Source organism: Dipodomys ordii, unplaced genomic scaffold, assembly GCF_000151885.1.
Source record: "Dipodomys ordii isolate 6190 unplaced genomic scaffold, Dord_2.0 Scaffold53, whole genome shotgun sequence".
NCBI classification, from domain to species: Eukaryota; Metazoa; Chordata; class Mammalia; order Rodentia; family Heteromyidae; genus Dipodomys; species Dipodomys ordii.
Genome location: NW_012267269.1, coordinates 3,381,797 through 3,399,650, shown reverse-complemented (window position 1 = coordinate 3,399,650; position 17,854 = coordinate 3,381,797). Strand labels below are relative to the sequence as shown.

Here is a 17,854-nt window from a genome sequence, read left to right as displayed (position 1 = left end):
ATTTTTTCCCCATTTTGTTAGCTATCTTTTAAGCTTATTGGCTGAAGTTTCTGCCGAGCAGTTTGATGCAGTTCAATTTCTTGTCATTCTTTGATTTGTTATGCTGGATCTTTATTCAGAAAGCTTCTATTTATGCCCAGGAGCCCTAATGTTTCCCCTGCTCTTTCCTGTGTATACCAAATAAGCAACTTGAGAATAGAATTGTTATCTAATTTTCTCATTTCATTAACCAAGCACAGTACCTAACATATAATAGTAGCTCAGATATATTTACATATGTGAACTACACAAGTATTTAGCAAAATAACCTAACAGTTACCATGAAAATGTTTACCACATAGAGTTTATTCACTATTTTAGCATTCTTTTGAAAAAAATCACTACCTTATACTAAAAGTTAAAACTAGTTTAAAGCCAGATTTTACATACAGCTAACTTACACAAACAATAACAAGGAAACTATTCCACAGTTTAACAGTAACTCAGCATTTTATTCAAAGTGCTGTTTGTAACATACAAAATGTGAATTAAATGTACAGAAAGTACATTAAAAATTGTTGCCTAGGGCTGAAAGGCTAGACAAGTTAGGAGTATGATAATTAGATTGTATAAGTTTTTAGAAGATGAGAATATTCTAAAATTAATTGTAATAATGATGGTGGATAGCTCTTTGAATATAGTATAAGCCACTTAATTATATGCTTTGTAAGAGTGAATTATATGTGTGGTTCCATGGTTTCTGAATTATATTTCACTAAAAACATACAAAACCATCAGGAACTGTTTGAGGATATTCTATATAATCTATATTCTGCATATTCTATAAAATAATTTTCAAGAGAAGTGACTCAGCATTACATGTTTACCACAAATAATATACTCTAAGTGGTAAATGAGAGAGTATACATCTAAATCTGAAAAGGTCATCTTTAAAAGTTTATCATTATATAGAAAAGGCTGAAATTCAGTTATGTATGTTACTTCATATATAAAATAAACTGATTTAGAGCTAAGAAAAAATCAATTGTAATATGTCACATGATGCTAAATTCTAGCAAAGTAAAAGTCATCCAGTCTTTCAAAGATCTGTATGGTCTTAGTATCAAAACTTAACTCTACATGAGAAAATAGATAAGTAACAGGAAAGGCTAATTATATTTAGTTTAATTCTTCTTTAAGAAAAAATGTTCATTCCTTGCCAGGCTGAACATTATAGCATATGCATTATAAGATCAAGCAAACAAACTGTATGTTTTCTAAAATATGAGTATCCTTCATCAAGTTTTATACTTAGGGCAACTAAAAGACCTATGTGGAAGGATCAGCATTAAGCCCAAAGGACAGGAAGTGCACAAAAAGAAAGCAAGCAATTCCCTTGTGTCTTTTGCAGGTCACTACCAAGGACCATGTTAGCAGATCCACACCAGACCCTTAACAGGCAGTTCTGCTGCTACCAGTAATTAGCTTGGACAGCTCTGGCTCCAAGAGTAGCAGCAAGGCTACACCATAATGAGCTCAGCTGGGATTAGCAGGACAGGGCAGGGAACCAAGAGAGCTCAAGCATTCTGCATTGCGTATATATCTAAGAGATCAAACAAGGATGGCTGGCTAGGTTATCCCCTCTCCACCTCATTCCAAAAATGAAGCACGGCAGTCTCTAAAATACAGGCTAATGAGGAGCGACACCTCCAACAGATGAGAGCCACATTAATTAACACAATCCCTAGATCATATTATACAGTTTCCATCAGACATAGCAAATGTGCAACTTGTTATTGCATAATACACACACATACACACACAAACACACACTCATATATATGTATTCTAAAAGGCAGTCTTTTTGTTGTTACTTTTTTGGACAAAATCCAGATAATTTCCTTTTTAAAATTTTATAAGGTATTTTTCTTATGGCCTTTAAACCACAAAATAATTCCTCTATAATGTTCATTTAAGTCCATATATTTAAAAAAAGAAAAGAAAGAGAAACTCACTTTTGAATCATTAGCTCCTGGTTTTCCCTTTTGAAATATGCCAGCTCATTCCATACAGCATCAGAATCTTCTTGTCGAAGTTGTTGGGGATCAGCTCTCTTTATTTTTCTGATTTCAGTCCTATTTTTAATGAAATTTTTGTTTTCCTCAACATATTTAAAGTGAAATATAAATTAATTTATAGTTTTCTTAGATTTTATAAATACAAGTATCTGTTGACTAAATTTCAATTACTAATTTCACGTTCACTAGTTATGGATTTATTTTCTAAGTTATTAGTGTAAAGAAATTAAAATCCTATGTAATACTTTCCTAAAGCTAAACTGTTACCAAGAAAAGCAACTTTTAAGCAAATACATAACATTCTTAAATTTCTTTGATTCATTCCAGCACAGAATAACAGGTATAAAACATAAACTGGAGGAGTATAACCATTTTTATTATAAGCAGTCAACTGAACTAGAATTTTCTGCCATCCAATGTGAAAGTAGTAGAGATGCCCTGTCTTACAATATGCTATTAACAGTGAACATGTCAGAAAGCAGTTTCTCTTCAGCAGTGATTACCAGAAAAGTTAGGTGTGCAGAGGCTACATCTAGGAAAATTGACTTGATTACTGCTTTACTAACATATGATTGGAAATATTTTCCATTCATCAAAGCAAAAATTAGATGTGATGATTTTCAACAAGTAATTTTGAATAGCCTTTACATTTTCATTTTCTGTACATAAAACAAACTCTTCATTTTATTTTTTAAAAATGCTGTAGTGGCCAAATTAGAAACAGTATTTCTCTATAGAACAGACCAATGTGTATCATCAACATTGCCCTAAAGGATCCATCTCAAAAGATGAGATGGTAGTAGATTTTCTGTACTCATTCAGTCCTTTGCCCTCTGTTGATACTGTTAACAAGGGAGCCACTTAGAAATAACCAAGATCTGAACACCTGTTCAGAGCAATTGAACTGAGACCACCAATTCATTCAAATAAGCTAGAGAACAAACTGATGGATAGTAAAGATCTTCAAATTACATATTAGGTTGAAATAGTCTTAGGACAGTTAACTGTATATGTGAATTATATATATTAATTTTACATTTCTCTATTTTTATTAAAATATAAATCACTGCATTATAAAAATTTTAATACTTCTTTTTTACTTATTTAAAAGCAGATCTGTATAGTAACTATTTTCTTGATAGTAACTATTTTGCACTGAATATATTCTTTAATTAGATTATTCGACACATATTACAATATATACAATAATTCTTAAGTACCTACTGCTATTGACATCTTCAAATGATTAGAAAACTTATAGCATGGCTGGCACATTTCTGTTTTCATTTATTATATTCTGAATTTAAAAATTTATAATAAAGATTTGACTACCAAATAATTTCTTTAAATCCAAACAAAAGCCATTAAAACAACTATATAATGCTATACCATTCCATTTAATATTTCGGGAAATGTCTTTATGAGCCATGTAACTCACATGCCACTGCCTTCTTCCCACTGTTTTAATTGCTCTTTTACTGCTCTGTAGTTGGTCTGTAACATCTGTAGCCTTTCTTTGCGTTTTTCATGGGCATCTCTTAGCTCATCATTTTCTTGGCACTACAATACAAAGAAGGTTAACAAGTTTGCAGGAAGTATTGATATAATGTTTTGTGTAAAAGGTTATTCATCTAAGTGATTTTAAAAAAAAATAAGGTGAAAAACTGAATGTCTTTATATTTCTTAAGCAAAAGAGAAGAAATTCCTAAAGTAACAAAATGCAATACATTGGTTTGATAAAGTTGCTCAGCTCACTGAGCAACTTAATCTATTAAAATAATTTCAAAATTTTGCTGTCAAATTAGTCCCATGGAATAGGATATTGTAATAAACATACAAAATTCCGTAAGTATATTTTGTAAATTTTTAATATTTTGTTTCCTAACAACACAAGAATTTATCTATATATAATAGATGATTGGTTTGTTAAAAAGTAGAGACATTATTAAGATTAATTCTTCAGAACCCTTACTCATACTTAAATATATAATAAGGCATAAGGAGTTCAAAAAACAAAAAAAAATTGGCTTTTGGGGGGATAAAAACACAGTCAACAACTTTTAAAAGTATATGGCACATGAGATAAACATTCATTGGATATAAACACAAATAAACTTTATAAAGGCCATATTCTTAATCTTTAGAAGATATTCACATTTTTATGAACTAAGTTTCTTTAGTAAGGAACTTCAATTCCTTCAATTAAAAGAAATATTCATATTTCTATGTAAGTGAACTTGTATGTTTATTTGCTGGGAAAAATAATATGGAACACAAAGGCATTATGCTTGCCCTGCAAAGACACAAAGCAAAAGTTTGGCTTTTTCACTCTCTCCTCTTCCTAGATATTATTAACAGTGATGTATTTCCATTGGAATTCAATTTTCTTGACCATTGATGTATCACCTCAATAGTAAAGCAATGCTTTATAGTTTCTATAACTTCAGTGCATTTCCATCTGTCTCATCAGTATGAATACTTTTACTTTCTGCTTTGATTATACTTCCATCAAGATTATTCTTTTAAGTAGCTATCAGGACATAGTGAGTGTTACAGATACGAAGAAATACAGTATTCTACATGCCTTATGGAAATGACAGTGCTTATAATCCAAAAGTATGAAAATAGAACCTTTTGACAGGACCATATTATTTCAAAGAGTTTCAGAATGTATGCAAGTTATCAGCTATTGCAAACTTGCCAAAAGGCAGTATCCGTTTGATAAATGAAAAACTTCCAGATGCTAAGTTCAATTTTGTTCATTTTGTTGAAGAACTACACAGAAAGGGCCTATAATATGCAAGATATTAAGTATTCACAAATCCAGATCTTGTTGCCCAGTTGTTAAATCTTACTGTGAATCCAGTGTATGTCAGTTTCTCCATGTTCAAAATAGTTATTTAAATCCCTTCTTCTAAGGCAATAGGAATAAATTAATCTTAAACTTGAATTTTCCATTCTACAGATGACTACCAATCTAAATATTAGTTTACTTCTTTGACCTATAAACTGCCTAATCATAAATGTGCTAAGTGAATAATTTCAGTTAGCCAAATAAAACACTGATCATTAATGATCATTAATAACACTGCTATCATAGATGACATGGCTGTAATTATTTGGATTTTTAAGAACCAAGATTTACAAAAAAAATAAAAAATTAATAGGAGAAACCCTAGGTCTCCTTGGCAAAAGACCGAAATTTTCTTAATAGAGACACAGAAACACAACAAATCAAAGAAAGGTAGGCCAAATGGGATTGCATGAAATTACAGAGCTTCTGCATCGCAAAGGACATAGCTAGCAAGATCAATAGAAAGCCCACCGAGTGGGAGAAGATCTTCACTAGCCATACAACAGACAAGGGTCTCATATCTAAAACATACCTTAAACTCAAAAAATGAAATCCCCCAACAACAAATCTTCAAAGAAACAACTGCCCAATAAATAAGTGGGCTAAAGATAGGAAATGTACTCATTACCTTAGTCATGCATGTAATTGTAACCCCTCCCTATACTATTTTTACAATAAAAAACATAAAAAAGAAGGGCTATTAATAAAGAGAACTGGCTTTTGTTAAGCTCCTAAAAAAAAAGAGAGAGATCTTCATCTCAACAAATAAGTCAGGCATGGTATGCACGCAACCTGTAATTCAAGATACATAAGAGGTAACAATGCTTAATAGGAAATGTACTCATTACCTTACTCATGTAACTTTAACCTCTCTGTACAGTATTTTTACAATTAAAAATATAAACAACAAAAGAAGCACAAGTAGGAGGAAAAATGATGTTAAAAGTCTCCATCCAGAAAATTACCAAAGCACAAAAAAGATGGGGGTATGGTTTAAGTGGCATTTGACAAACATGAGTTTCTAAGTTGAAATCTCAGTACTACCCCAAAAAATAGTTCTATTAGATTTTAATAAGATGTACCAGTAATTTATGAATAAAATAAATTTAATTTTAAGAAAGCTAGGAATACTATGAGAGATTAAAGTCAAAACTACAAATTTTAAGTAAGCTTACAGTTAATATGATTATGTAATTCTGTTATAAAAGTATTCTATAATAACTTTCTTTGTTTATTCTTCATGAATCAAAATGCTTTCATACAAGTCTTATTTTAAAACAAATTTAAGAAATTACAAAGATTGACCAAAAATTACTTTCTTTCTCTACTAATATTCCATTACTTTCCCAACCTTATTTATTATTTCCCAACATTATTCCTTCTCATCCTCTGTTGAATTAATAGAATAAGTTGTTTCTTATTAACACTGTCACTATTCTAATAGTTTCCAGTACTACCTCAGCTAACATTAAACATTGTTTTCCTTAATTCTAATTGAGCTACCATTAAACATTGTTTTCCTTAATTCTAAAACACAAACTAAACTTCATTAGGCCATTAGCAAAAATTTTAGACTCACTAGGAAATCTACCAAATCTCATATATCACTTATGATATGTTATACTTTATAGGAGACATACAAATCATAGCACTGAATGCTCCCACTTCTGATTCCTAAAGCCTTAGTAAAAATGTTCAATAGTGGCAAATAGTTTTGGTTTTCCTGTAGTAACTCAATAAATAGCTATTTCCATTAGCTAGTTATTATAGTCAAAGATTTTATTGATATGTTTTCTGCTTTAATTGTACTTGGTGCTTGATTTATTATCTCTAACACTAGGAATATTTGCAAAAGTTTTAGAGTTATTAAAAATTAAATTATTTAAAACCAAACTAAGGATTATTTGTAACTCAATATAATAGAAATAATAATTCTTCTTAAAGACAGTTTTACCCATATATAGTTAGGTTAATGTGCTAAACTAATCCTGGCACTAGTGTTTATTTGTCCTACTCTACAAACTAAAACTTTACAAAAATCTAAATGTTAGATAATAAGACTTCACAAAAAATGTTCCTACAAGAACAGATGGCAGATGAAGTTACTTGTCAAAAGTTGATAATCTTAAAAGAATTAATAACTCTATATTGCACTTGACATGAGATTAAAAGCAAAATTGTGCTTCATTTAGGAAATATTACCACCAAATTTCTTAACAAAAAATTAAGTATATGAACTGATACTGTTTATATCACTAACTCAAAGGACACATACAAAAACATTACAATGTATAAATGATAGCCAATGAATGAGATTCATTCATGAGAACACTCTAAAAGTGCTAAACTACAATCTTCATAGTTCTGTGTACAAGCAAGTTTGAATGACTAAAATTTGTATCAGCTAACTTTATTCAAAGATACTTCTAAACTCATTTTTAATTTCATAAAATAGAAACTTTTGTCTAGCCTGATTTGGTTAAAATCTCAATGAGAATAAAGCAAATAAAAACAGCACAAGTTCTGATGATAAAGCAGTGACTCAATGTTAAGGGAATTAGAACAAGGTTTTATACAAGTAAAAATAAAATGAAAAATTGAATAAAATACCAAAAATCCCATTATGAAAATTTAGTTTCAGCAAATTTTATAAAATACGTATGAATCATACATATCATGATTCTGAAAAAAGGATATGTAAACTATCCTTGACAGAGAATTAAATAGCATTGAGAAGTGTCCTCCCCCACAGTATAACCCCTGCTTTCACTATATTTGATGTCAGTATAACTTGTAGAGGAGATGGGGAAAAAAAGTCGTATACAGGTGGACCTGTTGCAACAATGAGAAGTACAAGTTGTCATGTCGAAAACGAGCTTTACAATGTTGGGGGGGGGAGAAGCAGGAAGGATTGGGTGGGGGGGTGGGGGGGGAGGCTGGGAAGGGATGTGAAGGGTAAACAAAGGAGGAGGCTGCAATGCTTGATAAGAAATGTGCGCATTAACCTGCCCATGTAATTGTAACTCCTCTGTACAGTGTGTTCACAAAAAATAAAAATAATAAAAATTAAAAAAAAAGAATCAAGTAATCAAATACATGAAAGTCAATGAAGTAGGAATCCAAGGTTTCACAAAAATAGTAAGGATTTCATAAAACTCAAATGTGCTCATTTTTAAAGTTTATTTTAGAAGTTGTTAGATCACAAAATTCATGACATTAGAATTACAGTTGAGTGAACAAATGCAATCATGCTATTTAGTATACACTATGTGGAAAATGACTTATGTAACTTGCGGGAAGGGAAGCCAGGGGTGACACTTTCCAAAAGAAAAAATGTACTTATTACCTGACTTATGAACTGGCAGCCCATATCTACACACCTTTATAGTACCAATAAAATTACTTTTTAAAAGCAGTTGTATTTCTTTTATATCATTAGCAGTTGTTATTTCTTTTATATCATTAACTTATTTATTATTTATTACATGACAATGATAAACCATCTTAAAATATGTAAGGGTATTCACAAAAGAAAATACAAGAAGACCACGTTAATAAGTGTACAAATAAATGTGTAAACTTACTGCTGATATAATAAAGAGCATAATCTCAATGTATCAAAATGCATATATACATGTTATATGCACCACTGTGGAAACTATATCCCCCTCCCTCTTTTAATTCACCTGGGAAAATCAGCCTTGGACTGTACAACTGTCTCTGGTTCCATGGATTCTGTCTTTTGTGGTTAGTTCAGCATTTCCTCTCTTCCAATGGACACCAGCAAGTTGGAAGATATTAATAAGTATAATATAGCCAATATGAAAAAAATGTACATTTCAATAGGAGAAAACATGTACCTTTCACAGTACACATTGATATTCTAAAGTCTCACAAAAGAAGAGACTGTTAACTAATTGTCTATAATAATTATTTAAGCATGGAACATTTTTGGCAATCTTTATCTGAACTTCTCCACTCATCCCTTGAAGCTGTAATTGTACTTTCCTAATAAAAACATTTTAATATAAAAAACTTAGCATGTATTAGTAGTTAACAGTCTACAAAGGTAATACTCAGATGAACAAATATATTTTAAAATTCAAAAGTCATGTGTTACAGGTTGAATTATGAAACTCTGCCTCCACTCTCAGAAACAATGTATGTTAGATTCCTAAGTCACAAAATATATGATCTTATTTGGAGACACTGATATTCAAGTTAAAATTAAGTCATTAGGTAGACCTTAATCCAATATGACCAATATCCTTTGTTAAAAGAGGAAAGATTAACACAAGGAAAGGCCAGGCTCTATAGTCTGACATCTATTATCTTAGTTACTCAGGAGGCTAGGATCTCATGGTTCAAAGCCAGTCCAGTAACAAACCTGAGACTCTTATCGCCAACTAACAAGTAAAAAGTCAGAAGTGAAGGTGTGGCTCAAGTGGTAGAGCACCAGCTTCTTCAGAGTACAAAGGCCCTGAGCTCTACTGAAGTAGAGTGCGTGTGTATGCGTGCACGCACGCGCGCACGCGCGCACACACACACACACACACACACACACACACACACAGGAGAGAGATGTGAATAGAGGAAAAATAATATAAAAATAGGAAGAATGCTACTTACAAGACAAGACATTCCCAAGGCTTCGAGAGGTAAGAGACAAGAATATAACTGATTGCCTCCTGCAGTGCTTGAAGGAACCAAACTTACTGCTGTCTTGGTTTAAGACCAAGTTACCTCCATAAACTTTAGACAATAAATTTGTTGTATTAAGCCACCCTAATATTTTGTTATAGGAAACGAACAGACATCATCGACAACATCATCATCATCATCATCATCTTTATCATCATTATTCTTATTCTTATTATTAGTGTTGGAGCTCAAATCCAGGTCTTTAGCCAGATACCGGTGACTCATGTCTATAATCCTACCTAATGAGGAGGCTGAGATTTGAGGATTGTGGTTCAAGGCCCTGAAGATTTCTAATTAACCACCAAAAAGCCTGAAGTATGGAAATGTAGCTCAAGTGATAGAGAACCAGTCTTTAGAAGAAAAGCCAAGCTAGAACACATGGCCCTGAGTTGAACTTCCAATACCAGTATAAAAATGAAAAACACCAACAACCAAAAAACCCAACATGCTAAATATACATTCTACCAGTTAACTATATCCCCAGGCCCAGGCATACTATTAATCAAACTACTTTAGACTTAATGCACTTAAATAGTAACAAAAATGTTAACATTATACCATAATAAGCTGTAATAGAATAAGGAATTTTATCTCTACAAATAGGATAGTTTTCCTCATTACACCAAACTAAAGCTATAAAAGGACTCTGGTTTCAATAAATCTTCTTAGATTACTTTACTATATATTTTGTTTACTAACTTCTTGTCTTAAATATCCTTGAGTATAGTGTTTTTTCCCTTTAAGAAATTGTACTAAATGATAAAATGAAGAAAAACTTTTGCTCCTGTGTTTCATCATTTGAAAAATCTGTGAAAGATGACATACATTTGAAATTCATGATTTTTACCAATTACACTGAGAAAAAATGTGAATAAAGAAAAACTACTAAGAAGAAATTTTGTGAGGACAAGAATTTTACTCTGAAAATAAAATTGTATAGTTAGCTAAGAAATCAATAGTCAAAATAAGCCTAAAGATAAAAATCAAAATAGCCTGAGATTCTTTGTTTTTTTGTCTGTTACTAGAGTTGGAACTCACTCTCACACTTTCTAGGTTTGCATGCCAAGCGGGTACTCCACCACTTGAGCTACAACTTCAGCCCAGATTTTTGCTGGTTATTTTGGAGACAGAATCCCAAGGATTTTCTTGCCTGACTCATTTCAAACCACAATCCTCCAGATCTCAGCCTCTTAAGTAGCTAGGATTGCAAACCTGAGATACCAAAACCAATCTGAAACTAGATTTTTTTTAAAAAATCAAGAAATGGAAGATAAGAAATTAGATCTAAAATGTCTTTGAATTGTTCCACTCCTTCTTGCTAAAAAGAAGGGACTATTAGCCACTTTGTAGACCTTGGGGACAACACAAGCAGAGACTCTACTCTGAGATGGTTAGCATGATGTGTCAAATCAGGTGCCTAGATCCTTCTTTTTGGATATGATCAATATTTTTAATAGAGTGCTATGACCTGAATAACGTTTGTATTTGACCCGCATTGTTCATATAGTAAAATTTAATTCTCATTGTACAAAGTGGAAACTTAACCTGAAATGGCATTCAGAGTTGGTAGCTTAGAGATGTGATCAAGCTTAGACCAGGTCACTAGGATTGAGCTCCTAGGAGTGAATCCCAATGGTCTTATAAGAAGAGAGAAAGAAATAAGAAAGAGCATAAGATTTATATTACAAAGAGGTATGCTTCCTCTTGCAATAAAATTTTCTATACTTCCTCAGGACTGTACCACTATGAAGAATCATCAGACATATCCATCTGCAGAACTGTGAACAAAATAAACCTTTTTTCTTTATAACTAATACAATGTTTAGTATTATGATCAAAGTAAAACATACTAATACACTGAATAAAGCATAATGCCCTCTTCAATGTAGATGGCCTTCAACCATCTACAATGAACCAATTTTGTTTCAGAAGACACAAACTTGAAGTAAAACATTTTCTCCTAAATAGTAACTGTATACTATATGAAAAATAATGCAAACTTTATTGTTGGGAATCTGTCTTAATGTTAGAGCGTCTGTCCAGCATGCACAGGTCTAGAGTTCAATCTCTATCACTAAAAACTTATGAGAAACGTAAGTATAATGATCAAGGTCTGAGGCTTGGGCATAAAAGTAAAGGCCCACTCTAGGCACTGGTGGCTCACACTTGTAATCCTAGTTACTCAGGAAGCTGAGGTCTGAGGATTGAGGTTCAAAACCAACCTGGGCAGGAAAGTCTGCCTATCTCCAATTAACCACCAGAAAACTGGAAGTGGCACTGTGGTTCAAGTAGTGGAGCACTAGCCTTGAGCTGAAGAGCTGAGAGACAGTGCCTAGGCCCAGATTTCAACTGACCAAAAAAAAAAAAAAAGGGGGAAAGACCCTATACAAAAATAACTAAAGCGAAAGAGGTTGGGGATATGGATCAAGTGATAAACCTGCTTATTAGCAGGTCTTATGTTTAAACCTGGGTCAGGGCAGGGTGGGGGGAGGGCAGAAAGAGAGGAGGGGGGAGGAGGAGAGGAGGAAGAAGGGGAAAAAGAGGAGAGGGGGAAGGGGAAGCAGCAGCAGCAATTGCCTCATGGTTCTGAGGTCCTAAGTTCCATATCTGTACCACCAAAATCTGTTATTTAATCAGTCTTCAGTCACACAAAATTGGAACAGTATGTGTGAAGAAGATCCTCTGATAAAAAGTGATATGGTGAAAGACGTAAAGATGGAATATGATATTTGACTTGGATTGTTTAAAATGGATAATGAATGATTTTAAGATATAAATGTAAATGTGTTGTGGATAAGACTTCCCTGGTAACTTACTATTTCAGCTAGCAACTGTAATTGTAACTCTGTAACCCTGTCACTCTGTAACTCTGCTTCTGCTATTTTCTGAGCAATGCGAGCCCTAACCCAGCAGAACCATCCCCACCCTTTGTTCTATTCCCCTGCTTCCCACCAGCAAAACCTTGGTGGGAAATTTAAACTTAAAGTTCACATTTCTTGTAACAATCATTGGATAAAACCAACACCTAGCCTCCCCTTTTCCCCATCGGGCTGGCCCTCAGGGCCATTTCCTGGGATCGCAACTCCAGGTGCGGTCCTCATGTGCAGTCCTCATGCATCAGCACTTTTCCCTCAATAACATCTTTTACATTTTCACTGCTGGCTGAGTGGTCTGTCTCACAGCCCCTCCCCACTACAAAAAGAATTCACAAAGTAAAAACTAGTAAGTCTAACCTTTCAAAGTCAAACCAATACAATATTAAACTTGGCCAGAGTGTCCATTCAAATGTTGCATGTTATGAGACAAAGTCAGTTGAAATGATAAAATAATGGATTTTTTTATAGTTCTGAGTGTTGAACATAGTCCTCACAATTAATAACACTACTACTTGAGCATATACCAAGAACTTTTTGCTATAGTTAATTTTTAGACAGGGTCTTGCACTTTTGACTGGGCTACCATTTGATAGTGAACCTCCTACCTTCTCCCCTATAGCTGAGATTATAGAAGTGAAGCACTGTGCCTTGTCAAAATACTGGTGTTAATTTGCTATTTTTACTATGTATTATGTTTGTTTGTTTGTATGTATTTTTTGTGGAACTGATACCAAACTCTGTCTTTTATGTTGGACAATGTTTGTACTATTGAGTTACATCCTTAGCCTTGACTAAGTTTTACATACAGGATAACTATAAATCACTTAAAATAGTAGAGTTTTCAAACTCACTTTTAGTTTTATAGATAGATATAAATATGTATCATATATAATAAACATAGTAAATTCTCTTTCCTCTTCCTAGAGTTCTATGTTTTTGTCTCTGAGAAATTTAATAAATGTATTACCAACTTACAACAAAAATACAAATAATTTGAAAGTAGTGAATATATATTTCATTTTGAAGTAGCAAATATTTTTATTACATTATGATCCTCAGAAATATTAAAAACAAGAGACAGGCTACATGCTTTTTTCAGGCAATTAAATTCAGGCAAGAAAAATGACAAATAGTAATTTGTAAAATGAATGTTTACTTGGTATATTTTTGTATTTGCATGGTTACTACTAAAGACATGATTCAATGTTCACCTTTAGCTGTAGTATCTTCTCTAAGTTTTCAATTTTTCTTTCAGCCATGCTCAGCTTCCTTAGCTCCTCAGAGTCTAAGAAAGAGCTCTTTGGGGACAAAGACCTTGAATGTTTCACAGGTGGTTCCTTGAGAATAAAACAAGGACATGGTTGAACTAGTTGAAACACTGGATTATAAAAGACATGCAAAATTAAAGAACAAGTAATTTTGAATACTAATAATGAATTATAAAAAAAAAGTCCTGCATGGAATACCAGAGAAATAACAAGCGGAATTACCACAATGCTACCACTAAAGGTTTCTCTGTGACTCGTTAATGAGAATATTCATTTACATTTACATTGTTTCTTTCAGAATAATGATGTCCCATTAGGGAAGACTAAAGGGTTATAGACTCAGAAATGCAAGAAACCTCATTACAAAGGAGGGGATAGAGGCTGGTCTAATTGCTCTATAAGGGTCCAAGGTTACACTTGATAGGACAACCAGAAACAAGAGGGAAAGGATTTTTTCCCTTTGAAATAGTTTAACACACTGTGAAGTTGAAGGAACAATATGCTAGAGGAATATAAATACAACAGACAGTAGATCTTATACCATAATGACCATATGGTCATTAACTATAATGTGGCTAACTAGAGACAAGAATGTGTGTTTATATTATGTACAGTTTCATATACCAATCTGGAGAATATGAGAAGGCAACTATTAAGCTGGGCAACATAGTGTTCATCCTAATGCATGTCCTTACAAAAAAGAAAAAAAAAACTTGTATAAAATGCATTCCTTTTTTTATTAAAAGAAGACCATCAATGTAGTACATTTTTAAACTTTAGCAATATAGTAAGCAATCAAAGAAAGACCTATAATGTTGCATTTCTATTTTACAAGAATGTTTAATTTAAATAAACATGGCAAGATATATATGATACAGTTATGATTTTAAAATGAATAAAATTCATTCCTCTGAGAATAACAATATTACAGGGACTCATAAGAGTAACACAGACTCATGGGTCTAATTTCAAATGCTTCCTCTATTATGACAGTTTGTTTTACTCGAGAAAAAAATGGAAAAATTACTGTGAAAAGTTTGTTTTATATATAAAAAAACATTCTCCCTGTATTGCTGATGTAAAAAGTTTAAGAAAAATAATCTAAATCTCCTTACTTATAAAGGAATGTCTTACTTATAAAGGAATGTCTTTTCCTCTTATGTGGAAATACAATAATTAATAAAACTGCAATGTGTAATGAAATTTTTGTATTAGTCAACAATCTAGGGAATCTTTTGATATATGACTTAAATATGTAATGAATACTAAAAAGGGAAAACTCAAGACAATAATGAGAATATCCTATACAAAAGATGTTCATTTTTTTCTACCTCTTTAAACTTATAAAATACCAATACATGTTAATGTTAAAGTCCATTTATTATTTTATATCCCACATTGACCATATATTGAATATTTTATTAGAATAAAAACTTAGAAACACTTTTACTTCCACTAAATTTAAGAACTGAAAAATAACTATGTCATTTTTAAAAGAAATAACCAATACTGTCCCATTTTATTATAGATAAGAAATACTTAGGAAAACATTTCAATGTAAGTATATAATTCACTAACAAAACAGGAATACTACTAACAATATACTCAATTATGTAATTAGGAAAAATATTATTTAGGCTTTAAAAGGGAATTATTTCCTACTCCTTGGATGCCTTTTAAAGATCATTTAGCACATAATATTATTTAATTTCAATAAACACAGACAAGGAAGTACATAACATTGTTTGTTTCTGAACTTTATCTTTTGGATTGTCAGCCTCATCCTAAAAAACACAAAGTGACAAGAGGTCTCTACCTTCTGTTTTCCTTCAGTACTTATAATGCTCTTCTCTGGAAAAACGTTGGTACAGTTATTCTCAGATAGCTTTTGACTTGCAATTTTCAGTTTCTCTTGCAAATACTCAATTTCAGACTTTTGTGAGACCATTAGTGTTTCTAAGCTTGTTAGTGATGGCTGTTCAGACACCTATTTTTTAAAAATATATTAATAAATATCTAGGCTATGGTTATATATTAGTTACTAATACATGAAAATACTACATGTATTACATTATACACATTATAAGCATTCATTGAAAGCTCATTTTAACAGTAAACTATAAGCTATAAGGAACTAGAGCACAGCTCAGTAGCAGAAGTTATACACACCACACTCAAGGCACTGTGTTCAATCTCTAGACCCCACTTAAAAAAAAAAAAAGCTAACTACCATTACTTAAAATGCATCATATAATAGAAGATAGGTCTCAATAAAACACCAAGAGTCTATATGTCTAGATATATATTTTCATAAAGAGTTTCATGGTTTCATGAAATACACTATTCATGTATAATTGTACATAGTTCCTCATGATATAACATATCACTGGATCATCAAGAGTCAAACAGTAGCCTAGAATATAAACCTGAGAGAAGGGAAACAGTAACAGTAGCCTAGGTCTAATTATCTTATAATATATCATAAGTTAATAATGATGCTACAAGAGCTCTGACATATTTACAAGTCAATAAACTATTCACCATTCTCTTCTGAAACTTAACTCATGTGTCAAGTAAATTGCTAATGGTAGACCTAACATTTTAACAACCAAAGTCACAGGAAAAGCTGGTAAGAAACCTGTCAATGAAAATTAGTATTATAGAAATTCTACCATCTCTACTGACTTGAAATCATAAAACAAAAATATATGTGCTATTTAAAAGTAATCACTTCCTATGCAAAAGCTTAAAATATTCAATCATAGTCAAAAAAAGTTTTTTTATCCACCTAGAAATATCAAATCTTATGTTGTGAATATTATCAATATGGAACTAATAGCTCTGAAAGTATTTTCACTTAAAGTTATAGAGGATTAGAGTTATAAGATAGGGCCCTAAGTTTCACTTAAGAGTTTTAGACTCCATCCTTCCTAAATGGTATTTCTAAGGACTATGAGAACATATGTATGTATGTATTTACATGCATGTGTCTGTGTGCATGTGTCTAAGTGTGCATATAAGTCCAAAACAACTGAGTAATACTATCTATTTTCAGTTCTGCCTTCTGTTTTCTTTTTAAGTAAGATAAGCACAATTTTCCTATTTCTAACTTGTAAATTTAAGGGTAAGGGGACCATTTTGATATATAATATTACACTATCCATATATTTAAATTACCTGATTTGTTTCCCAGCCTTTATTTTATCATCTTATTAAACATTATCTTCAAAGTGTTGTTGTTTTTATTATACTATTATCACTTTTGGATTGCTTATTCCATTACATTTTTGAACACAAAATAACTTTATAACATTTCTCTTCTAGTGAGGCTATATGATTTTGCCATATTATTTCTCACTATTTTTAACCACTGTATTGCCTTTTCACAATCAAAATTATTATATATTCAGGGTGCTGGTAGCTCATGCCTGTAATCATAGCTAATCAGGAAGCTGAGATCTGAGATCAATGGTCAAAACCTGCTCCAATAAGGAAGTCCATGAGATTTTTACCTCCAATTAAACACCAAAAAAGACAGAAGTAGAGCTATAGCTCAAATGGTAAAGTGATAGCCTTGAGAAAAAATGCTCACTAGCAACACCCAGGACTTCAGAACTCTAGGACTGGCTGACGTGCGCGTGTGCACACACACACACACACAGACCACATCTATCATTGACTGCTAAATAATTTTCAAGGCTATCATCTCTTGTCCAGTTTTTCATTAATAAAATTATGAAGGATATGTGAATACCCTGTCACTAAGTTTTCAATAACTTGTTCACGGTCAATTTAAAATTTAGAATAAAGCAGGAGAAAGATAATTTTACTTTACTGGTATATCCAATAGGCAAATTAGGTTAAGAAGAATTTAGTATTCTTAAAATTGTTTTTAAAGTCATACCTTACCTAAGAATATAAGAAAATTAATAATCAATCAAGAAACTTTAATAAAGATTCAGGAAGAAAAATGCTCCAAAATACTCAGGAACGAGACAAGGATGTCCACTCTCTCCACTTCTCTTCAATCTAGTATTAGAATGCCTAGCTACAGCAATAAGACAAGATGCAAATATAAAGGGGATCCAAATAGGGAAA

At 32.1% G+C, this 17,854-nt stretch overlaps 1 protein-coding gene across 1 annotated transcript in view; it reads right to left on the bottom strand.

The window, feature by feature from the left end:
- Positions 1–17,854, bottom strand: part of Cntln (centlein, centrosomal protein) — a 192,596-nt gene that overhangs the window by 91,038 nt on the left and 83,704 nt on the right. The window contains exons 8-11 of the mRNA XM_013020759.1: positions 15,573–15,743; positions 13,700–13,825; positions 3,496–3,617; positions 1,995–2,114 (exon numbers count right to left, since the gene is read on the bottom strand). Of these exons, the coding sequence (XP_012876213.1) occupies positions 1,995–2,114; positions 3,496–3,617; positions 13,700–13,825; positions 15,573–15,743 (539 nt within the window). The remainder of the gene's footprint in view (positions 1–1,994; positions 2,115–3,495; positions 3,618–13,699; positions 13,826–15,572; positions 15,744–17,854) is intronic.